Source organism: Rutilus rutilus, assembly GCF_951802725.1.
Source record: "Rutilus rutilus genome assembly, chromosome: 22".
Classification (NCBI taxonomy): Eukaryota; Metazoa; Chordata; class Actinopteri; order Cypriniformes; family Leuciscidae; genus Rutilus; species Rutilus rutilus.
Window position 1 is genome coordinate 6,093,682 of NC_140227.1, and position 26,409 is coordinate 6,120,090.

A 26,409-nucleotide genomic window follows, 5' to 3' on the forward strand; every position below is an offset into this window, starting at 1 on the left:
AATGGAGCAAAAGAATGCAGGGTTGAGTTTGTCTTTGGGGAGTTATAGTCTAGCGCCTCCTATTGGAGGTGCACATAGTCATGTTAATAAACCCCAGCACCAGCACATCAACCAGAAAACATATTTTTAAGGGGTCCAGTACTGAAGGGTTTTTGTTCAGATTTTCTTATTACTATGATTTTTCTTCCCTGAAAGTGTCTGGATGTCAGAAAATATTAAAGTCAGAGGTGCCAAACTTGGTGGAATGATCCCAAATCTCACCCACCACTTAGGTAATCAAAATGACATCCGTCTGCTTTAAGACTTTTAGACCAAGCAGAAACATCTGCCAGCCGGTTGCATCAGCAGTCAACTGAACGATGGCTCAAGTCGGAAACGCTAATTCAACTAGGGCTAGCGCCCACTTCCCTAAATCGGTTGTGACTACTGGGTGAACGTTACATCACCTGATTGTTATTCACGATACAAGCTGACAAGGTTCATAATATGCCCCCACCAATCCCTGACGACATGAGACAAGTCAACAACTTGGGACGGGAAGTGAGATCAAGGAACACTTGATTGTGTGATGTTTGTAAGTTGAAAATACACTCATCTGCCTGGAGGTAGTGCTATTCTATTAACTTTTTTTTTTTTTTTTTTTTTTTTTTTTTTTAAGAATGAAATGGAAAAGAGTCAAAATCTCTTTGTAATGGTCACGTTGTTTCCATTTCTAGCATAAAAATGTATTTTAAAGAATGATTTTGCAAAATGTATGTTGAGGCTGTCAAAAGTTAACTTGTGTTAGTAGGTATAGTATATAAAAACAGTAATACTGTGAAATATTATTACAATTTTAAATAACTTTTCTATTTGAATATTTTCAGCATCATTACTCCAGTCTTCAGTGTCACAGGATCCTTCAGAAATCAATCTAATATGCTTTTCTGAAAATATTTCTTATTTTTATAAATTTTGAAAACAGTTTTTGCTGCTTAACATTTTATGGAAACCATGATACACTACCATTCAAATATTTGGGGTAGGTATGTTTTTATATATATATATGACAGTAAATACATTTATAATGTTACAAATTTCAAATGAATGCTGGTCAATTAAGTCTATTCATCAAAGAATCCTGGAAAAAAAAAATGATGTCAAGGTTTCCACCAAAATATTAATAAATATTAAATTGACAATAAGAAGAACCGTTAATAATATTTGATAATAACTAAGAATCAAATCAGTATATTAGAATGATTTCTAAAGGAAAAATTCATGGTTGTCATCACAAGAATCAATTATAATCAATCATTGAAGAGCATCCTTGCTTTGGATCTTCTTTGGTGTTCAAATTGATTGAAAACCCCTTATCTAGATACAATTCTTTTTTATCCAAACAGTGTAATTAGTCAGATAGTTGGCAAATATGAGACCGTGAATGACTTAGATGTGGCCCATATTAAGTAATGCAGGCCAAACAGCTAAAATAACCCTAATAGTTGCCAGTTGTAGCTATATTCCAACTTCACATTTATAACTCCACCTGCAAAACCAGGATCCAGATGTTGTACTTCTTAAGGATTCACGCTCACATGTTTCCCAAGAGTCCTTCCTGTTCTGGTGGCTCAGGTCTTGGTTTTTTTCTTCATGACAGATGAAGGCAGCAACAGCTTTGCACAATGTCTACCTACACTCCCATGAATACACATGAGGGAAGCCATTGGCGTTTCGCTGCAAAATGCTGCACTCATTTTCTCAGAGTCATCTTGATGAATGATTTATGATTTACAAGGCCTGCCATTTAGTAATTGTTCTCTAATAAGACCGCTGAATGGCATGATTAAGTGCAGCCCTGCTGCGTTCAGGCCGGCTGTTTTAACTGTAAATCTGTGTTTAGTATGCCAGTCACATTCAGAAAAGCGTAGGATCTTCAATCAGGCGGGCATCAGCCTCCATGCAGCATTTATCCTGATAACACTTATATTGCTGTCTGAGATCACACACACTTACTCACGCTTTAGCGTGGCTAAAGGCCCTTTATTTCCTCATGAATAAGTCAGGCGCCACAAAAATCGACTCCTCACGCATTTCGTCTATTAATCTTTAACCCGTGTCTTTTTCAGTGTGTCGAAATCCGAGATGACAGTCACACAGAGGTCGCCGTCACTGTTCTGAACAAATGCTATTATAACATTTAAATTACCCAAATAAATAATGGCAGAATAATATTCAAACTGGCTCAAGGAGATTGGAGAGTGATAAGACGTCGTGTCAAACGGTCACAGTGATCTAAATGTGTTTTGATAGAATTGAAACGCCCATCATTCACAAAGCTGTACACACTCCCTACCCACTGCATGTTTGTTTAATATTTGTGATTATTTGACCAATAAGAGTCTAATGCTCTCAGCTCTGCTTAAAGATAATACTGTAAATTATTGAATCACTCGTGTCTCACTCAAAAGCAGATGTTGCTGCACTTTTCCATCCAATGAAAATCAATGATGCCAAGCTCCAGAAAAAAAGCAGTGGTCCATACAACTTGTAAGCTATATTTCAAGTCTTCTAAAGTCATACTGTACGATAGATTTGTTGTACGGACCAAAATTGAATTGAACTGAAACTCCTCCTGACCACTGCAGATATCTGTAATAACCAGAGCTTGACATTAACTTTTTTGCTCAGCAGCCACTGTGGCTAGTGGTTTTTCAAAGTTACTAGCCACTCAGCATTTTCACTGGCCACAATTTTGACATTGATACCATGGGGAAAAGTGGCCATATAGATATGTTTTATATTGTCTCATATTTTGGCAGCATTTTGCTGTCACTTTAAGACCTGACACACTGATCCATTATACTGTTACACATGCATTTTCTTTCTCATCTTTTTACATTCACTTAAAACATAACAGACTGTGTTTACATGAATACTTGCCAAGTCCGGCAGTTTGACGTTATATTGTGTGTATTTAAGCGCAATAAGCAGCAAACTGCCTATCTGTTCTGCGGAAAATGAGTATTGGAAGCCTTTCAGATATTTCAGTATCGATATCGAAAAATCTATATTTTTGACAACGCTACATTGCACTTCGTTTTTTTTATTTCAGATGCCTTTATAAAAGACTGCAATTTATATATTATATATAAAATTCAACCTGCCAAAGTGGCTAGTGGGAGTGACTGCGTTCCACGCCACTGCTGAAATACACACGCATTTGGCCTGTGTTAATGTCAAGCATATTTAAATATGGCGGTTGTGATCAGTTACCAAACAGATAATTGATGTCATGTTAATAAATGCAAGCAGGAAAGAGATTTGAGATAAGAAGATTCAGTGAATAATGACTTTTCATTTCTTGGCTTCAGAAGGTAAAATGTAACGCACACATTGTTGGACCATTTTGAAGTAGTTTTTTTATATATCATTTGGAGTACTTTTATGGTGTCGTTTTTGAGGCCTGACTGTCCCTGGTCACCATTCATTTTCATTGAATAGAAAAGAGTAGCTTAAACATTCTGCAATCTTATTTTGTGTTCTGTCAAAGAATGGTTTCGGAATAAAATTCGGGTGAGTAAATTATGTCAGAATCTTCATTTTCTGAAATGCATCCTGTAGATTTTTCCTCCAAACCGGTGCAGAGAATAACTCAGTCTGGACACGTCTGAAATACGTGACTGTTATTTCTGAAGGTTTCCTGGAGTGATGGAGTCTGCGTTGTAGCCAGGGGCGTTGAGAGCGGTGATGAAATTTGGGGTTGTTGTCTGTGTTTCTCTTATCGTCGATGCAGCCCGAATTTAAAACTCCAGAGGGGAGGGAGGTCAGGTAAGCTGTTGGATTGTGGGATATGGCGCTTAGGTGGTCAGCATTCCATTTAATCACTGGCGAACCCTCTGTCCAGCCGGCTCGATGATAAACGCGCAGAACGGCTGCTACCAGAGCAAGAAAAGGCTCTCACTGAGGCCTTTGTCCGCCTGCGCCGATAAGAGAAGCACAAAGTAAATTAACACATGTGATGGGGGGCACAGAAGCCAACACACACCGCTGTGGGTATCAGAGATAAGATGTGGCATTGATGAATTGAATTTTATTTCCCATCAGCCCTTGCAGTCGGTGCAATAGAAAGCGCATTCCAAAATATTACCTGATGCAAAGATAGCCGAAAAGAGAAAACGCGACCACAGCGCGTGCAATGGGAAAGAACCACACAAACAATGGGAATGAGCGTAGGTTTTCTCAAGTACTGTTACAGCGCTTTCACTGTCAGCGTTTCTTTTCATTTCCTATTTTTTATTGAAAATTGACCTGACAAAGCAGCTATCGTACCTGTCCCCCCTCTCTTTGTGGGGTTTGCAGGCCTGCAATAACCTAAAACTTACTGCTAACTGTCTAAAGCGTTATCAGTGCCGACACAGAATATGCAGACACGGGAACTTGGGTTTTAATGAATAGTCCGAAAGTAAAAAGTCTAACAAACTAAATTACAACAAGACATTTTAGCTGAGATAACAGACATTCTCATAACAGTGGCCTGCTAACCTTTTGAAAGCAGCATCTGGGTGTCTTCTGTGGCGGGGCTGTGCCGTGAAAAATCATGGTTATGGTGCTGACACCTCCTAATGTCTAAATACCAGCTGCTGCACTGGGGAAACACAAATATAATGGAACAACGCATCCCAACAGGCAACGTGTCATCTCAGATTTTGTATTAATCCGTAAATATTTTACAACACGCATGCTTTGTGTTGGCCTCAGCCTCTAGGGCGAATCACGAGGTCGCCACGTTTGTGTAACATGCATTCTGCTGGGCTGATCGCCCGATCGTGTATTTGCAAAAGTAAGGTAATGCTACAGCACTAATAATCATAGTTATAACTTGAGTTCGCTGTTATTGATGATTATTTGATGGGATCGCACACTGAATGTGCAGATGGTGGCTGGAATTTTAGAAATAATAGAAAACGCATTGTTTTTGCTGGCTGCACGCAAAAATAAACAGTGTGTTCAATGTAGTCCAAAACATGAACAAATGACTCTTACGAGCAGGTTATTTTAGTGAATTGGTCAAAAAGACTTACAGAAATTACATTGTAATTGACTGAATCTGTCAGAATCATCTGACTCGCTCACTGACCCCATGTGTATATGCTAAATTGTAGTTAAAGATGTTCATTAACAAAGTAATTTTGTTGTAATTAGTGTTAATTAAAGGGATAGTTCACCCAAAAATGAAAATTCTGTCTTTAATTACTCACCCTGATGTCGCTTCAGACCCGTAGACTTTTGTTCATATTCGGAACTCAAATGAACATTATTTTTAATGAAATCTGAGAAATCATTTCTGTCTCAGATTTCCAAAGATGAACGAAGATGAACGAAAGTCTTACTGGTTTGGAACAACATGAGTGAGAAAATGATGACAACAAATGCACAACTTTTATTTTTGTGTATTTGTTTTGTTTTTGTTGAAAACACTGGGTCAAACCGTCATATGCTATTTTTGACAAATGCAAATAAACTGATCAAATGTAACCAACAAGAAATGGGGTCAGGCCGTATCGTTATTTCCCGTCTCTCTGGTGTTCTTCAGGGACCATGTTAATTGTGTCTTCAAACAGGCTCTTCATATGTTCTAGGTTCAGGGCCACATTTGACGTCAGAGGCCCGATGAGAGAAGACGCATATTTAGGGACACAAAATTGTAAACTGTTGGAGTATGGGATTGTGTGTGGGATATAAATCATATAAATAACAATATACAAATGTAAGGGCTCTAGTTTCGCTTGAGCCTGCAAGGCTTTTCCTTGTTTAGCCAGGGTGAGATAACACACACACACACACACACACACACACGCGCTAAGCAGTGCACGGTTATATATGAAAAGAGGAATCCATTTCACAGCAGGGAAAAACCATGGAGCTTAAACATTGTAAGCAATATTCAAGTGGAAAACGATTTTCCACTTCAACAATGTTAATGCACTTTAATGGCATGTCATAAATTCCCGATGTCGTTCGTTCACACAAGGCCCAAAGTAATGACTTAAAAACAAATTAGCACTGAAACCTCAACACAAACCATATATATTTTCTGACATTGAGTACTGTATATGTTACATTTTTCCAGCGTTCCAACTCCACAAAGCTGGATTCATGCCATAAATTAGTTATTTTCCGCAGTAATGCATTATGCTATGCTCTTTCCATCTCTGTCGCTGAACAGCATCCTATAAAATCTGTTTAGATAATAGATCCATGCCATCCCATTTTTTCAATCTTTGTATTTTTATTGCCCTTCCAAGAAAAGGGCCACATCCAATTCCTGACATAATGTTATATTTTCCTCTCTGCTCCTCTGACACTGAAAAACGCATCCATTCTTTAAAAGCCATGTGAAACCTGGAGGGCAAATAGATGTTGTCCCAGTTCTTTGCTTTGCTAGATACCATTTTTTGATAATCTTGGCATAGATCCCGTCCCCTCCTGCCTTTCTTTGCTCAAAAACAGTGTTTCCTGTATTTTATGAAAAGATGTAATACCCGTGAAATGGGAAATAAAAGGCACATGACACTTTTACAGATCTCAGGGCGTCTCTGTTACTCTTTCATTTTCCGGGAAGAAGGATGAAAATTTGTATCCATTTCTCTCTCTCTCTCTCTCTCTCTCTCTCTGCGACACCGTGTGGCCTTGATGCATGGTTGAAAACGCTCTGGTGCTGTACGGAGAATTGAAGAACAGTTCATTACAAGGTCAAAGCACTTCACAGGCAGTCATGTATCTGTGAACTCATACTATATAATCTATACACTAGAAGATCACTCTCTGACCCCTGTGTAGTGGTCTTTCAGATGGTTTGGTTAATTACAGTATGAGAGACTTGCGCTTTTGATGAAGAATAGCGAACAAGAAATGACTGCTCAAATAGCCAGTTTGTGAGTCTACTACATGACTGCATGGCAAAACTACTTTTCCAGTCAAGCTTTGCAACAGAATGGTAAAATACATAGATAAAGCATCAAAAACAATCAAACAAATGTTGTTTTCTCTAACGTATGGGATTATAGGTTTAGCGATTTATGGCCCTGTTTTTTGTTTTAGTTTTTTGGTAACAGGATTACAAAACTATTTTATTTAAAAAAAATGGCAATTTTTGCTAAATAATATTTGAGAAAGCTAGCCTCTGCTGAATGACAGCTTAATTTAGGCTAAATTTGCAACCCTGTTACTTGTGGCCCTGTTTTAGTTTTTTTTATTATTATTTTTTTATGCTACCCATTCTGGCATATATATTTATTTTTTCACCACATTGTAACCATTGTAACATCATAACCATGATTTAACTCTTAAGTTGGAAACACAAAGGCAGTATATGATGTCTGATGCTGATAAAGTATTGTGAATGTAAATATTAATGTTAATTTTAGCATTCATCACATCTTTATGCCCTGTATTTTTTTGTGTGATGTTTGTTGCATACTATAGTTTTGCCAATTAGCATTGTGCTGTTTAATACAAATATTTATACACTGATCTATACATACTAATATCCACACACACTCTTATGGTTTGGTTTATTCTCATTTCACACATACTGCATATTGGGTCCTGCTTTATAAAGCAATAGGGTTTTCCCTCTTGTCTGTCCTTGTGAATGTCAGTCTGATGTGCGTGTGTGCGCACCTTCAACCGTGGGACCTGGAGTGATGTCAATACGGGATAAATTCAATTTGGCAAAGTGTGGTGTGCAGAGTGCATTCTTTAGAGACAAAGCCCAGAGAGGAATAACAGGCCTCGTCTGAGGTAAAACTCCCAGGTTGGCTCTTTGGGATTCAGAGGAAGCTTGGCACTATTACCATTTATATTACAGGTATTAGAGGCTGTCTGCTTGCACCCTGCCCTCTCCCATCCTGAATTTGACAATAAACTCCACAAGACCGTTTCAGAATGTCTGCACGCTGTGGGGGGTAAGATTGTTTCTGATTCAGAAAAGATAGTTTTGTTTTTTTTCTTAACAGTTTTGGTTCAAAGAGTGTGCAGCTACAAACCTTAAACGATGCTAAAAATGAGGATCAGACAAAATCCTGGTATCATGGTATGGAAAATATTGTAGAGCCAAGAAGGCCACATCTAACAGCATAAAATTAACCTTGCATGAAAAATAGTTTGTTTCAAATACATGTAAACATTGTACATTTAAAAGAGAATTTAAATTACGGCTACCCGTTTCTTTCTTTCTTTCTTTTTTCTCTCTGTTTATATATTTTATTATATTTAATGTTATGTTTTATTTAATAATTTTTAATCTAATGTTTATTGCTAAAATAATTACACAAATCATGCTCAAAAGACTATTCGTCCTAAATTTTGTAGAAAATGAATAGTTTGACAAACGTTTTCTTATGGTTAAATCAACCCCTTTCCCTAACTATTTGTTAAAAGAGTTTCAGGCACTATTTTGATCTCTTTTCTGTAAAAGTTCTCAGTAAGAGTAAACAGATAGTGTAAAGAAGGAATAAAGTTAGAGCTGTGGAGCGGGCATTCGGTCAGCGAGAGCAGGGACTGATGGGAAATCTTTAGGCTCAGCTCCCTGCGGACCGCAGCTCTCATTTATCTCCTTTGCTTTCTCACGGTGACGGCCGTTGTTTTAAAGGGATAAAGTGCCGGAATCAATATATGTGTCCCGTCACTCAAATTCAACACTAAGAGGAATGGATCAGCTAGGGGAGGTCCGTGTGTGTATGTGCGTGTATATAACCATGCCACCGCAAGAGCATATGGAATATTTATTATGATAATCCATTAACTTGTCATCTACCAGCTAATATGATTAGTTACGTATGCATTAGACTTGAGTTCTTGTTGCATTCTTAATGTAATACTTTCTACTATTAAATATGTGATGAGAAAGATAAAGATAGGTATGCTCTCATTTCTCTGAACATCTAACAAAACAAACTAGAGAACTGTTGATTCCGAATGACCTTGATTCCGTTGCAGCCTGTGGCAAATTGGCCGAGGCGTCTGATTGGCTGCCCCAGTTATTTCAGGTGAGCATTATTATCCTCTGAGGTCACACTTCTGGTTGATCTTGTGCAAGACCAGCTCTCGTTTCTCCACACGTGTAACAAAACAAACTTTAGCGAATTGAGGTTACACCTTTCGGATGTTCTTTGTTATTTTAAACTGTCTCAATCTTGACATAATTAACATCCGAGACAGTGCGGGAGTTGATAGTGCAAGGGTCCGTGAGACAAATTGTACACTCATCTAGAACGCGTTGGATGTAGACACGGTCTGCCACCTGCATGGTAATGTGGCCCAGTCCCAAAGAGGAAGTGCCAGTTTGTCAATATTTCATTTGCTCCTTGATTTTGAAAACTTGAGCCAGTCGCCTTTGTGCAAACACAATGTCCAATTCAGGGAATGTTTAGAGCTCCTAATGACAGGTAATTCTCTAGGTTATTTATTATTTCTGCCATTCATTTATTATTTCTAATTCAACCCCCTGATTGACCTTGATGGATGACTGAGCTGCAAACAAACACTGGGGACACAGATTTAGTCTTTTATAAAAACAAAAGCTAAATTAATTCAGCGGCCATGGCTAATTGGCTCCTGTTTGAATTGAGAGGCAGGTCAGTATGTTTGCCCAGGAAGACAAAGAGAGAGAAACCCTGCCAATCTCCGACGTCCGCTTCTCTGTAAGCCAAAGCGAGACGCTCCTGATTGGTTTATAATTAGCAGGTCAAAGGACATTTCCTCCTCAAGCTTTGAAGTTCTGAAGAGCCGTCGATGGTTTTCTGCAGGACTTGTAGCAACAGGGAGCCCTTTGAGAAGCCATCAGCCGAAGGGAGGCGTAGTCCTAGACACTGACCTTGACCCTAGCAGGAATGTGAGCAGAAAGGACATAAAGACCTCATGTGGTTTGGAGAAAGGGGTAGTCGTAGTCATTTTGGGAGATTTGAAGAAAGTCCCGCATCGAAGAACAGCAGGGCTTCCGCATTCAAAGCCCCTCCGACGGCAAATAGGCTTGTTTAGGTGCTGTCCGTTGACGGCTCGGTTCTCAGCAGGGTTACCTTGCATGTTTTTCAGAAACAAAGGAACATAAGAAGCCAAGTTGGGCCTCCCCCGAGGTGCTGATGCCTGTTTTCCTCCTTCGTCCTCCATTTGGTGTGAGGAGAATTACAGTCTCTCCTCAGGAGAAGATCCTAGATGAGTCCATTTGTTTACCTCAGGCTCTTTTGGCTTTGTGAATGTTGATGCTGTGGAGAGTTGTTACAAGGACAACTTCTCAGAGGTTTGATTCACCTTGCAGCCATTTTTCTTGTTTATAAAGTCATATTCTCATGTAGCTATACTTTTACCGATCAACGAGTTGATTTTTTACCTTTTTCTGTTCAAGAACTGCCCACTCAATCAGGAAAATGCCATTTGACTTACATGTAAATACGACCAACCACAGTTAGCTTTGTTGTTATTGGAAGTTTCGTGCCAGGAAATCATTCAAATAATGGCTCAGCAATCTCTCCAGAAGGTTGAGTGAGTTTTCCTACCCATGACTTCAGGACCTGTTATGTGACTCAAAATCGAAGCACTGATCTATGGGCAGGTCTGCTCTGTAGAACAAAGCGAACAGGATGACAAGGTAGAGGAAGAAAGCTGATTGTAGATCAAGGTCCGTCTCTCTGTAGAGCAGGGGAACCAATTTGGATCTTAGTCAGTGAATTCCCAATCATATCGTTCTTCAAAGCCACCTCAGTAACAGCATCTCTGTGAGAATTCTGTGAAAGTCGCCATTAGCAGCTATGGATCATTCAAAGTGACTTACAGTAACTAATTTCAGGGATGGTCCCCCTGGAGCAGCCTCTGGTTAAGTGTCTTGCTAAAGGGCACAATCATTATAAAGCTGGATTGTGATTACAGTAGCTGTCCAATTCCACCTCTTACCTTGGATTGAACCTGTATCTTTTGTATTAGCAGCCCAAGGCCTAAGCGACTAGGCTACATCCACCCGTGCACGTAATATTGTGCTTCACAGACCTCATTTTTTCCAGTTGTAGCTATTTTTAGTGGTAGCTTTTGGAGATTCTTCCATGTTAGAGACATTCTAACACAGAGAAGTATCTGAAACATCTGTTAAAGAGTGCATAATCAGCAAAGCGTCACTATTCACATATGTTCAAAACTCATACACCTAGAGAAAAAACATTTGCTTAATGTCATTTTAATATTTGACAGGAAATGTTTGGGGATAATTGCAAATGATTAAACAGTAAACACTCTTACATTGTCAGTTGAGATGAAAACACATGAATTGGTTTAAATGGTTCACACAGCTAACCCACCAATTTGCGAACATTAGTGGTCTTGAACTTCTCAACTGTATCCAAAAATTGTAATCGTCATTCCATTTTTATGATTTTTACACCAATTTTTTGTATTCTCAAGCTCAAATATTCAATCCTGTTTTCAAGTTATTGTAAGAAAAATTATCAAACAAATATTTTTTCGATTATTTATAGGAAATATAAGTTTATCAATAAATACAGTTCAAACCAACATTTGGTCTCAAGTTGGTAACTAGTACCTTCTGAATGACAACTTTTTTCTTTTCTTTTTTTGAGGTTTATTTAATGTTTTAAACTATTTAAACAAATATTACAATTAACAGGGTTACAAAAACAACAAACCTCAGAACATGAATTGTCTGAGGGTGAAAAGAAAATCAGCAGGCTGTATTTTGTACACTATTCATGAAAATACCATTCATTTCACATGAAACATAAACAGCAAGATGTGATGCAAAGAAATACTGATAAACAATCAGGTTTTTTGATCCGGTTCATTAAAGCAAACCGTTCAAAAGAGCAGAAATGAATAAGGCATCCCATCACTAACACTGAATAGTCATTTTGATGAAAGACGTGTGCTATCAGGCTACTGAGGCTTGGAGTGTCTGCTCAAATGAGATGTGCTTTGAATTCCTCTCAGCTGCTTGATTTTCTTGACGCTTGACACTGGCTATTTTGATCAAATTGTATATCTTTGCTGTACATTAGCATGTTCATACTCCTTCTGTTTTATGTGTGTTTGCACATTTGGCTAACAACGAGTGAATGTAAGTGATATGTGTAACCAGAGCAGAGGATTTCACAGGTTGAGTCTGTGTGACCTGTGTGCTAATGAAACTCTGCTGAGATCCGCTCAAACACACACAGACACACACTTACACTAAGTACATACCAAGACATGGATACCTGTGAGTGACCTGTGTGTTAATGATCTCAGAGTAGACACTCTCCCTCTCTTCCTCACACACACACACACAGAGAGAGAGAGAGAGCTAGCTAGCAGAGTGCTGCTTATGCCCTTTACATATTTGCTTTGGCTTCCTTGAGCTGTCAGAGGTAAAAGCCTATGTATGTTTATGTTTACACAGAAATGTCGATATTATTGCTCTTTGCTCCAGGTTTGTGAGTTGTTTGCATACAAGCACTTTTTTTTCCCAATTGAAACAGGAAGTCAGGGTGGGATATATTGAAGATCTCATTCTTAATGGCACAGCTATGAACTATAACTTTTTGATTTGTATAACCAACTACATACAACCAACTAACAAGCAGAAAATCATGTGCGTAGCTGGTATTCACATTCAAGAGCATTTGATTGGATAAAAGAGTGTAGGACAAGATGAGTCAATCATTTTTGGTCTGTTTTACCATAAGAGAAAATCTGTAAATGTAAGTGTGTATATCTGATTAAAGGGAATTTTGCCGATGAGCATAAATATGGTTTCATAGCTAACAGACCTCAACTAAAAACCACAAAACTTTAATACTTAAAAGCAACAACAGAAATTGAACTTGCTTTTGCAGCATTAGGAACCATGGTGTTATACAAAAATCGGCCACAATGCTAGTGTCAGAGTGGCTTTAATTCCAAAAGGTGCAAAAATATCAATATCCAATGGCAATAGGGAAGTAATAGAAAAAAACAGATTATCAAAAAATTATAATACCAAAGAAAAAAAATCTAAATTGTTTACAATACACAAATGTAAGTTGGCTATGCCAATGTACAGGCCCACAAATACAAACAAGATTCAACCTCTCCACACCAACCTTCTCCCCTAAAATGGCTGCCTCTTTTATAGACCTTAGCTCCTCCTATTTTTGGAAAATACCATTTTAGGGAGAAACCTATAAATTACAAAGAGGTGACAAGACATAAACAAACAGTCATGACATTTCAACTCTAAATCATACATAATATATATATATATATATATATATATAGTACAATTTAAAGGGCTCAAAACAATAAAGATACAAGCTTATAAGAATAAAACTTACATACTAGGTTCCCTCCCTCCCCCATGAAGTCAGAACCAGATGGAGTAATCTTCCATGAGCACATGCTAGTTTAAATATGGCTATACTTTCCTCGTGTACTGGTTTGGCAAGTGAGGGGTGCACCAGAAGGTATGTGAAGCTGTTTAAAATGCATGAAGGTAACTGAATGAAATGAAATAAACCCTTATTGTACCCTTAGTGTTTTTGGTGTTCTTTTCTGTGTAATGATATTTGATATTTGAAATGTGTCACTGAACATTAAACATTTAATCACATAAACTAACAACTTGAGACAACTGATACGATGTTACAACACAAAAATCAGGGCTAGAAACATACAACTACAAAAGGATGGTATATTTTGCCGGCATTTAGTTTGTGTGTATGTGTAATGGTGGAAACAGTTTGTCGTGTGCACATACCCATGCTCAATCCCTTCAAAATAAAAGTCCTGGGTCACAGTCAGTCTGTGACAGGGATATTTTTGCAGCAGTATAGTGTTTATTTAACAGCACTGAAAACATTAAGGAGCAAAACAACCAGAATACACAACGTAGAACGGATAAATGAACAAGGGAATCTCAGGACATAAATACAGAGATGTAAATGAGAACTCAATAATCAACAGGTGAACTTAATCAGACTAACAGGCCAAACACAGGGAAACTCTGGCTGAGTCGGAAATCGCCCCCTATACCTTCAAAGATGAGCGCGCTCATTCAATCCCACATTGCACTGCTATAACGAGTGTACAACCGATGTACGCTCAACGGGTAGAGAATACCCATAATGCACTGTGACGGTCACACCGAATGAATTCCCGCATCTCGCCAGAAGATGGCGCCCGCAGTTGAATCATCCATCCATTGTCCAAACCGCTGGTACAATGTGGCTACAGCGTAATATCATACAGGTATAAATTCCTTTTTACTTGATTAGTAAATTGTTTAATTAATAAAGCTTCATACATGCTAGTTTCCAGAGTTCAAGATAAATCTTTTCATCTTACTACTGGAGCTGGCAGTTTGCCAAGAGTCAAATGATTATTAAACGTCACAAACTATGCAAAAGCGACAGATCTTCCAGGGCACTCAGAGTCCGAATTCACTCACTCGTTTTCATTCACTTCTTCAAGTGGACTATATTAGTGCAGTAATGTAGGGAATAGTGAATGAGGGTATAGGGGTGATTTTGAATTCAGCCCAGGTCAGGAATCACATGGCAGGGAAACAGAACAGAGTCAAACCAAAATACAGTGAACAACACATAATCCTGAAAGCTAGCAAGTTGTTCTTGGTTGCAGGACGTTGCTATGCAGTTGCTAAGGGTTGATTGTGATTGTTAGATCATAAAGTCAGGTTGTGCAAGTCCCATTCATTTTGTCCATAGGGGAATTGATTTTTAACAATAACTTCAAAGACAAATCTACACCTACTGTGAGTTACGACTCCGAGGTTAATCAGTGGTAATTGTTTTTGTTAAAGCTATCATTCCGCATTAATTCAACACACTTGTTAAATAATTTGATTAAAACTGGAATTCCTTTTGAGGAACTACATCACCCATGATTCTGCAAGGAAATCTCCACCAATCAGAAAAACAAACCCGCAAATCTCACCAAAATAACTCTTTAGTGCCCGCCCGGCGAATGTCATAGTAGAGTTTCCCTACGCTAACAAGCTATTTAAATATATTTGTATATACTGTAGTAGCATAAAATATGTTGTTTTTAAAGACACTATAAAAAAAATTAACCAATAGTTTTGTACTTCTCTATCGGTTTTAATTCGTTAATGTCATTCGTAATGCTTAATTGGATTGTACAGTACTTTTCCTCATTAAAGCTGATAAGTGCACATTATTGTCAGATTTCCAAACACTTTTTTGCTTCAAAGTTAATTAAGTTTGAAATGTTGCAATTCACCTCACAGCAGGTTGGATTGGTTCATGGCTTATAACTCATTTTTCCGGAAATAATGCTTCCGTAATCAATGGTGCTGAAAAAGTGGACGGGCACTGTTGTGCTCGGTTTCTGACTGGCCAATATCTAGATATGGCTCAGGTCAATGTAAATATAAGGGATTTTCTTTTCACCTTTTTTATCGTCCATCATTTGAAAACCAAATTTGGAATTTTATTTGTAATACCTGAACCCAAGTATCAATAATGATGAACAATACCCTTACTAATGATTGTATTGAACTGTTTAACTGCATAAAGCAGCTGGTGGGTTATCCATCATATTGCTCTTTTATTGTATTTATTCATCTATTTTACTAGGCTTAAGCACGATACTCCATTACTGTAAATTCTGCTCCATTGCATTTTGATTGAACGATGCCCTTTAGTGTCTTTGTGCGTTTGCATGTATTTGCATGCGCGTGTGTGTGTGTGTACTACTGTTCGTGTTTATGTTGTGTTATAAAGGTGACCTGACACAAGGTTCACCTCTCTCTCTACTGCTATAATTTTCTCTCTTTCATGAATCAGAATAAATTATTGACATTTCTGTAATGAAACCACTGGTGGTTTAGTGTTTAGCATAGTCTATCAACCTCCTACACACACACATACACAAACACTCATGATTCTCATGACTCATGAATATTAGCTTTTATAGACTCTAACAGAGCACTAAGTACAGTGCAAACACCATGGATATGTTCAGAATACCATAGTATCATACTACTAACACACTATTTTGCAGTATGTAACAGTGCACAGTATGCAAATAGTTTTTATGCATTTGATACCTGAATGACCTACTACAGTACATTTATAATATATATTTTTTCCTATAATCAGGGTTATTATAGTAAAACTAAAACCATAAAAAAAAGCATTTTACCTTATACAATGCCAGTATTCCAACTGCCTTAAACAGTCAATACACAAAACTGATTTTTTTTTTCCCTCATATGTCTGTTGTTGGTTTCTACTCTTGCATATCTCACTGTAAAGACTGAAATGTTTATCATTCGATCCAGTGTAAAGTTAGTGGTTCTTTGTCTCGTATGGAGGACGCGTCGCAGTCTGTCACCTCGACTCTTGCTTGAATACAAACAGACTTCAGACAGCTTCCAATAGTGAGAGGTTAAAATACTCACGACCCTGTTATGTTAATCTCCTTCTCCCTCTGCTGTTCACTTTCATTTGAGGGTGTGCTCTCAGAAATTGCCCAGTTATTTATGTCATTAATCACTGCCTGTAAGATACAGTGCTGTGGATGAAAGCGTTAAGCTCAGGCCTGTAGGCTCGTGAATTCTCCATCATGCTCCGTGCGATCTGAAGCTATGGAGGTGTTTGTACGGAATTAGATCAAAGTGGGCCTCGTGTAAGGATTACAGAGGCGAGAAGAATGCAGAAGGCATAATATTGACAATGCTAACGGAGAAGTGGGGAGAAACAAGCCGATGTGGAAGGCAACAAGGATTTCTACTTGATTTTAAGAGCATTGCACTATGGGCTATATATGTAATGCTACTGATCTTTTGTGGAGATGTGGAGATTCATTGTTGTTGGTTTCGTTTGAACTGTTGAGTAATTTCAGCAAAATCTGCTTTTGCCATGTAATACCTCAGCGATTTTCGAATTTAATTATCAAGCAAATGTTTTATTTATTTGTAAGTCAAGATACATTCCTGGCCTTATTGTGAATAATTAACGTGCATGTTATACCAAAGGGAAAAGAAAAGTTTTGTCTTTGTAATATTTCATAAAAATTATATAGCTTGCCCCGTCTCTAAAACAAGATTCTTCACATCGGCTGATGTCATCAGGCCCCTTCCTCAAGCACACGGCTCTATTATGTAGGTCAGTGACTTAGGCCCTGTTTACACCTGGTATTAAGATGAATTTTGGTCGATCAGATCACAGGAAGACGAGAGAGACTCATTCACGTTCACACCTGGTGTTTTAATCTGTCTCTTTTGTCCACTTTCAACCACTGCTGTCTTGATTTCTTTGAGGGGCGGGCTTGCACAATTTACATATGAACGCGCCCGGAAACGACAGAAAAACATACGGAGAGCATCAGTTTTCATTTCTGCTCTGACTACCGCAAGATTACACTGAACGCTGTGAGTGTGTGTTAGAAATCAATCAGGAATGGTGAGAGAACATTGTGCTTGGTACATTTACATCTTCAAACCAAACTTTGGTCTCCAGCCGACAAAGTTTAAATCTGTTTAGGCATTAGGTCAGTAGGCGGAGAGTAGACAGTCTTTTGTGGCTGTTTGAACACATTCGACCACATGAGCGTCTACACTATGAAAGCAATCCAGTCAAATGTGTTTTTGACTACCTCTGGAAGTGGTCAAAAGTGAACAAGCTCAAAGCATTTTAGACCCCTTTTACACCTGTATTTAGCGTCGTCCACTTGTGATTCGATCAACCAAAACGCATCTTAATACCAGGTGTAAACAGGGCCATAAGAGTGTCCATAATATATGTGTCATAGTTATAGGGAATAGGAGAGGTGAGGTCTTTAGTAAGTAGTCTTTATTCAATGAACACATAAACACAAAGGTAATCTAAACCAGGACCTGATGGCAATAATCCAAACAAGAACGTGAACACAGGAGACGTAGCAGCTTTACTGACCCCTACAGAAGGGTAGAAATACACAGAGAAACAAGAGAGATAATGAGGAACAGGTGCAGGTGATTAGTTAATGTGGTGACTATAGAAACAAAGGTAAACGTGAACTAAACCACTGGAACTGAGCACTGCACAGCTTGTCTTACCATGAAAAGGTCAAATTATCTGATATTTTATGGTACTTATTGATCTTGACATGGTCATGCGGATCTACAGTGGTCCTCTCTATGATGTAATTTTTTTAAAAATATTGTCAATAACAAAAGGTTATACAAAACTACTTAATAATTTTCAATAATAATGAGGCATTGCTTTTTTTAACGTTATATCAGGACAGTTGTATCACATTTTTGACTTCACTGTATGTCCCAAAATATATAAATAATTAAAAACATTCTCATCAGAGAAGAGCTGTAATCAAGTCATTTCATGTATAAATTACATTTTTAATACACTGACAGCGGTAGTCACTCATCCCTAATTATCGCCATGACAACAGAATGATGAAGCACTCTGGTTGGAAGGGAAGTTCTTTTAAAATTTTCGGATTTACAGTCCTTCTAAATCTTTGTTTTTAGCTGATGTTTATTATTTCCTTCGTTTCTAAGTGTCTCCGACACTCAACAGGACTTGCTGTTTCTCCATTGTTGAATCTACGCCTGTTATTGACACAAAACTGATCGCTATCTCCCAGCGAGAATATCGTTCATCTTTGTTGTCTTTTTTTGGAGCCTTTTTGTGGGAAAAGGTATTGACAACGGAGAATAACAGAAGGCTGCTGCCAATTTAGACAGGGTTCCGTGGAGAGTTGAGCACATTTATTAGCCTGATCTACTGCCAGAGATCCCATCAAAGTGATAACAGGATGGACAGAGCCTGACGTTTGAACTGGAAACACGAGGAGGCCGAACGCTCTTGGGAGATTACAGGATGAGCCAGATTAGAGGCCATGAGATTATGAGATATTAGCTTTGATAATGGACTATGTGTGTTTTGTCAGTGATAATATAAGAATTAAAATCTGATTGGCTAAAGGTCTCCGACTAACAAGATTCTCACATTTCTCTCTCTCTCTCTCTCTCTCTCTCTCTCTCTCTCTCTCTCTCTCTCTCTCTCTGTCACACAGATGCAGATCTTCATGTATAACTCAGACGACTTTGACAGTCTCAACACAGCCATACGGGAGAAGCGAGTAATTGCGGCCATGTCTGTCTTCTTTCAGGTGAGAGCTCGCTCTTTCGAAAGCGTCTTCGTGTTCGGCTGCTGAGCTGTGTCAGTGTTAAGTGCTAGCATTAAAAAGCATTGATTTTGTAAGGAGGTTTTCTCTCGTCCCATTAAGTTTAGTGATACTGAAGCTTCACACTCACAGAAAACCCACTGCCTCTGTTTTCTGTATGGGAAAACACACACACAATTCTACAATTCTGTGCTGTTCTTTTGTCAACCCCTCTGCGATGATCACAAAACAGCAATTTAAGGCTCACAGTCTTTTACTTGAAATTGTGTGGGGGTTTGTATTCTCATCTCTCAAATTTTGAGAAATTACAGTGCAGTCAGGCTGTAATAATACAGAGTTCAAAAGACTTCAAAAGATCAACCACTTCAAAAACAACAGTGAGTGAGTGAGTGAGTGAGTGAGTGAGTGAGTGAGTGAGTGAGTGAGTGAGTGAGTGAGTGAGTGAGTGAGTGAGTGAGTGAGTGAGTGAGTGACTGAGTGACTGAGTGACTGAGTGAGTGAGTGAGTGAGTGACTGAGTGACTGAGAGACTATATTACTGAGTGAGTGACTGTATGACCGATTGAGTGACCTAGAGAGTGAGTGAACTAGTGAGTGAGTGAGTGAGTGACCTTGTGAGTGAGAGCGTGAGTGAGTAACTGAATATGTGAGTGAGTGAGTGAGTGACCTAGTGAATGAGAGTGACTGAGGGACTGACCGAGTGACTGACTGAATGACTGAGTTAGTGATTGATTGATTGATTGAGTGAGTGAGTGAGTGAGTGAGTGAGTGAGTGAGTGAGTGAGTGAGTGACTGAGTGACTGAGTGACTGAGAGACTATATTACTGAGTGAGTGACTGTATGACTGATTGAGTGACCTAGAGAGTGAGTGAACTAGTGAGTGAGTGAGTGAGTGAGTGAGTGAGTGAGTGACCTTGTGAGTGAGAGCGTGAGTGAGTAACTGAATATGTGAGTGAGTGAGTGAGTGACCTAGTGAATGAGAGTGACTGAGGGACTGACCGAGTGACTGACTGAATGACTGAGTTAGTGATTGATTGAGTGAGTGAGTGAGTGAGTGAGTGAGTGAGTGAGTGAGTGAGTGAGTGAGTGAGTGAGTGAGTGAGTGAGTGAGTGAGTGAGTGAGTGAGTGAGTGAGTGAGTGAGTGAGTGAGTGAGTGAGTGAGTGAGCGTGCGTGTGTCTGTCCCATATTATTAAATGAACTGACAGACAAGATGAAATCCCTAAAAAATAAAAAATCCTATGGCGTGGATTTAATATATAATGAGATGTTGAAACACAGCAGCCTCGAATTGAAAGATACAATTCTGAAATTATTCAATCTTTTATTAAAATCAGGACACTTCCCTGGGATCTTGAAAGAAATTTTGATTGCACCAATTTTTAAACAAGGTGAGAATACGACCCAAATAATTATAGGGGCATCACAGTGAGCAGCAACCTGGGACAGCTATTCTGTTCCATCATCAATGACAGATTACTTCAGTTCATTCAAGAACACAAGATTCTTAACAATTGTCAAATTGGATTTATGCCTAAACAAAGAACATCAAATCACATTTACACACTCCACACACTCATACAAAAACACGTCCAGCAAACAAAACAAGGGAAAATATTTGGCTGCTTCATTGATTTTAAAAAAGCCTTTGATTCGGTGTAATGGACATAATGAGCATAATGGACTTTTCCTAAAACTAATCCAAAGTGGAATAGGAGGAAGGACATGGCATCATAAAGGACATATACAATGGGAACAAATGCAGTGTTAAGATTAATGACAAACTCACTGATTATTTCAGTCAAACTAAAGGAGTCCGTCAAGGCTGCAGCCTCAGCCCGGCTCTGTTTAATATCTATATTAATGAATTGGCATCAACACTTGAGAAGCCCTCTTGTCCTGGTCTGACCCTCGAGGACAGAGAAATCAAAAGCCTCCTGTACGCTGATGATCTTCTGCTGCGGTCTCCTCATGAAGTGGGACTGCGTCAAAGCCTCTCGCTTCTAGAACAGTACAGCAACGACTGGGCCTTACCAATAAACATGGAGAAGTCCAAAATAATGATCTTTCAGAAAAAAACCTTGCCTTACCGACAAGAAATATCAATTTACACTTGGGGGGAACAATTTTTAATCATGTCACCTGTTATAATTATTTGGGTCTGACAATCTCAGCTTCTGGAAAATTTGACACTGCAATAAAAGATCTGACTGATAAAGCAGATAGGGCTTATTTTAGTATAAGAAAACCCCTGTTCAAATTTAACCCAACCATTAAACTGTGGCTGAAAATCTTTGACAGCATCATCAAACCTATCCTTCTATACGGCTGTGAAATCTGGGGCCTCAAATTTTAATTCAATTATGAATCCTGGGACAAAACCCCTGTTGAAATTTTCCACCTTGAGTTCTGCATGAACAACCTGGGAACTCACAGAAATGCTCCATGTCTGGGTTGCCGGGCAGAATTAGGCAGATTCCCTCTCCTATCTGAAATCCAGAAGAGAGCTGTAAAGTTCTGGTTCCATCTGTCAGACGCGCCGACAGAGAGTTACCATCACTGCGCTCTCAGATACAGGGCAGGACACACAGAGAGTGACCCCATGCAATGTTTAGTGGAAAAATATCAACTTAATTCAACAATTCAGTTCAGACAATCAAAAGTAAAAGAAAAAGGGAAAATAACCAAAGAATACATACACGATTGGCAGATATGTCACACAATTAAATAAATTTGAGAAAATTTTAAGTCTGATTATAAATATTACGGTAGTAATTATGGTCAGAGAAAGCTCATGACAAGGTATCGCATTAGTGACCACAATCTGTGTGTGGAGACGGGCCGACGCAAGCAGAGCTGGAGAGCCAGAGAGCTCAGACTGTGTTCACACTGCTCTGATGGAGGCTGCACTTCCTCTTCGCAGCAACAACAAAAATATTGAGACAAAACAATGGCATTGACATATTTTAAGATATGTCAGTGTAAGTTGCTTTCAGCTAAAGCAGCTCAAACATGCATTTTAATCTGGGACTAGTCTTAAACCTAAGTATCTGGACAGTGTTTCAAGTTATTTGGTCTATATTTGCTTCAACAGCAATGAAATTAAAACAGGGTAGTTTCTGTCTCATAGCAAAACACAGTAGTGGCATTCAGCACTCTTAAAAGCTGATTCATCTCACCAGTATATTAAATAAATTATTTTATTCAGCAAGGATTTATTAAATTGATCAAAAGTGACAGTGAATACATTTATAATGTTACAGAAGGTTTCTATGTCAAATAAATGCTGTTCTTTTTAACTTTCTGTTCATTAAAGAATCCTGGAAAAATATCAAGGTTTCAACAGAATATTAAGCAGCATATTAGAATGATTTCTGAAGGGTCATGTGACACTGAAGACTGTATAATGGCTGCTGAACATTTGGCTTTGCATCACATTTATAAATTACATTTGAAAAAAATATATAGAAAAAGGTTATTCTAAATTCACAAAATTACTGTTTTACTGTAATTTTACTGTACTCAAATAAATGCAGCCTTGCATAAGAGACTTCATCTTATCAAACCCAATCTTTTATACACTAGTGTAAGTATACTTACTCTTAAACGGATTATTTGTACAATACAACGAAGGACAAAAACAATGTATAAAATGAAAATTAAATTGGAATACAAAATCTGAAAGTCCCTATATATACTTGAAATCAAAAAGTCCACAGAAAAATAAAAACGCATGCATATAGAAATGTTTGCTATAGAAATTAGCAACTTTAGATTTTCCGCGGTATTTCTTTGAAGAACTCGTTTTCATCGGAGAAATTCTGCACTCTTCACCCCCAAAACTGAGAAGACTAATCAATAAATGACAACATGCACAGACTTTCAGTTTGAAATAGATAAGTCGAAATCTCATCTGGCTAGAGTTTTATATATTTCCCCTAACCCTCTCTCATCGCTCTCATTCTCTTAGGCTATTATCTGAGGAAATCCTCATAGCATGTGCCTCGCTCGATATCTCTTTTTATTTGAAACTCACACCATTTTCTTTATTGCCCAAACATTTAGTCTATGATCTGTTCCTGATTAAGGAAGATAGCAGTCGTAACATCTGTCATGATATGTTCATAGGCTTATTTACAAGACACATGTCCACACACTAAAATGCAGCTATTAGCTGTTAGCATGTAGCCAAAGCTTGAAACCACAGGCTTGTTGGTGGCCAGAGACACGTCACACAATAAATCGCTTTTAGGTTTTATATAATTCATTGTTGGCTATTGTTTCAAGTTATGGTCTTGTGCTGTTTTATAGCTGGCAGTTATTTGCGTTCCTCATTTACTTTTAATCAATCGCAGGGCTTTCTGTTTTTTTCTCTCTCGCTCTCTCACTGGTAGAGCTCACAGCTGCTATATTAAAAACCTCACTCTGAGCTTAATACAACAAATGAGCATTTTTATTTTCCATCTGCTAAAACGTACTTTGTTGAACTTTATTGATTTGCATGCGCTATTTTTACTTGTGAGGTGGAACAGAGCTCTTAAACCGAGTTTAAAGCCGTTTGCTGCTATTTTTTTTTTTACCTCAGGGTTTGTTCTACAAGGAACTCCAGGTGTTTGTGGGTTGTGGGTGACCTCTGGCATACTGGCTCATTTGTAGAGCGCTTTCACTTTTCTAGTCCATATGAATGCAATGTTGAACACGAAATGAGCTCTGTTTAAAAAAAATCTCTCACTGTCTACATTTTGCTAAGGCAAAATGGGAACTTCATAAGCAATTCAATTGAAATTCTCTACATAGACGGCTGCTCTCAGTAACAAACACACATCTTTTACTCGTCCTCATGTTTCAGACCTGAATAACTTCCTTTCTTCTGTGGAACACAAAAGAAGATATTTAGAAAAATGTCGGTAACAAGTTGACTTCTATTGTTATAGGCAAAAAAAAAAAAAACCAGAAACATTTATCATTTTGGAATGACATGAGAGTGAGTAAATGAAGACATGTTTTTTCTTTCATTTTTGTGGTGAACTTTCGCTTTAAGTTCCCTCCATTGTCAGTCTGATGTTGTTAACCTCACACTGTCTCTCTCTCTTCCTCCGACCCTGACACTTTTGACTCCGTCATTTTTCACACACTCTGGCCGTAGCTGTCCTGAGGCACGCCAGTCCTGATACTAGAAAAAGAACAATATTTTGGTTGCAGATCCGTCTGTCTCTCTGCTTTCTATTTGTTATTAAACATTTGTTTGTCCTTTTTTCTGTCTGTCTCTGTATCTGCCTGTCTGCTTTCTATTTGTGGTCGTTCACTGTCAGTTCTCTATCTGTTGCTCAGATCTATTTGTCTGTCTGTCTGTGTTTGTCTGTCTGTAGTGTGACTTCGGTGAAGAGCAGTCTTTAGAGAGAGAGAGAGAGAGAGGGTGGCAAAGGGCCAGTGGAAGTGCGTGAATCCTTTTCACTCCTGCCTCATGGGAATGTTGGTTAGATAGGCTAACCAGCACTGGCCTCCTTCATACACAAACCTACACACACAAACACACACATACACACAAACTCAACAATAGACCTCACCTCTTGGGTCCTCTCTGTCAAAGCCTGTCTCCTGATTCAACCCTATAGGGGCTTCTTAAAAGCACAAACCTGTATTTGATACACCTCCATCCAAGAGAAGCAAAGGAAATGTGCTTTGCCTGTTATGGATTTGACCTGATCTGTGCTTTTTTTAGGATCAAGATTGTTCAAATTATTTTCAAACCATTTTATTTTTTTATATAGTCAGCACTGAGCAAACTATCAGTCCATTTTGCTAAGGCACATATACTCAGAAACACACATTAAAGGTCAGTACTATGGCTTCCCTCTTTCAGGTTTTATTGCATACTGGAGTCTGTGTTCAACAATTCAGTCAGTTCAGATGCTTCTCAAACACAGGTAGCTTTTGTGGGGGTGTGAGGCATAATGGGTTCCCTCATGTGAGTGTGTGTTTGTGTGTGTGATTGCAATCATTTTGCTTGTGTGACATCAGCTATCTACCAGTTTTTTTCTGTATCAAAAATTATCTATCTATCTATCTATCTATCTATCTATCTATCTATCTATCTATCTATCTATCTATCTATCTATCTATCTGTCTATCTGTCTGTCTGTCTGTCTGTCTGTCTGTCTGTCTGTCTGTCTGTCTGTCTGTCTGTCTGTCTGTCTGTCTGTCTAGCTATCTATCTAGCTATCTGTTTGTCTGTATTACATCCAACATGAATTGGAAACTCATTATTGTTTATTTGTGTTCTTTCTCTCTTTCTCAGGTGGGGATGAAGGACAATCCTGCAGTAGATCCGATCATTCATGGTCTAAGAGGAGTGGTGCATCACGGTTAGTAGATGTTTCATGAAAAGGCTATTTTAGGTTGAGGGTTTAGTATTGAAATTTGAAATAGTATTGAAAATACATGCTGGAATCAAATCAAACACAAACACCACCAAAACTTCATGTACAAGCCACAGTGAATGCTTTTGTTTGATGCGCTTACTGTAATATAAAGCATGCTCATGTTTTTGCACCTTTCCCGCAGCAGCTCGCTCTGTCCTCTGCTATTTTCCGTATGTGTTTTGTCCATAGAAATGTGTTATTCACTACTGTAAAGCGTTGTGACGGGCAGATGGTCAAAAATAAACAAATGCGAATTAGGTGTGTTTGCATCAAGTTGTTCGAGCGGATGACTGTGGTATTGGTAACCTAGTAACCAACAGTAAATAAAACACCATCAGTGGTAACAGATGATTAGTCACGTGGGTTTAATGTTCGCTACGTCAGAATTTATTTGGCAAATGCGTGTCTATCTTCCATTATTCAAAATTTTCGTAAATGTCAAAACCGAAAAATCTTTTCTGACGCGATAGCCTACTTCAAAATGCACATAAAAACAGGCTGATGGAACAATAGCTACAGAAAGGGGCATTTAGGATAGCTTGCAAACACCGAATTGATTCCTCTTTCGTGTCTCCTTGTGTTTGAACGGACAAATACACACAAAACTATGTAAAAATACCTGTCTCTGCAAGTATATATATATATATATATAATATATATATATATAGTGGTGGTGGGAAAAGCTACTACAGTCACAGTAGGTGTTGCATCAGGCCTAGGAGAAGCTTTTATTTAACTTAAAAATAAACCTAAAATGTCCAAAAATAGGAATAAAGTGTCCAAAATTAACATGGGTCTGTTCTCCTCGCTATGCTG

General features: G+C 38.4%; 1 protein-coding gene across 1 annotated transcript in view; it reads left to right on the forward strand.

Moving 5' to 3' along the window:
- The window catches only part of ptprga (protein tyrosine phosphatase receptor type Ga), a 249,405-nt gene that overhangs the window by 165,807 nt on the left and 57,189 nt on the right, over positions 1-26,409 (forward strand). Inside the window, exons 5-6 of the mRNA XM_084395536.1 lie at positions 19,063-19,158; positions 25,470-25,536. Of these exons, the coding sequence (XP_084251662.1) occupies positions 19,063-19,158; positions 25,470-25,536 (163 nt within the window). The remainder of the gene's footprint in view (positions 1-19,062; positions 19,159-25,469; positions 25,537-26,409) is intronic.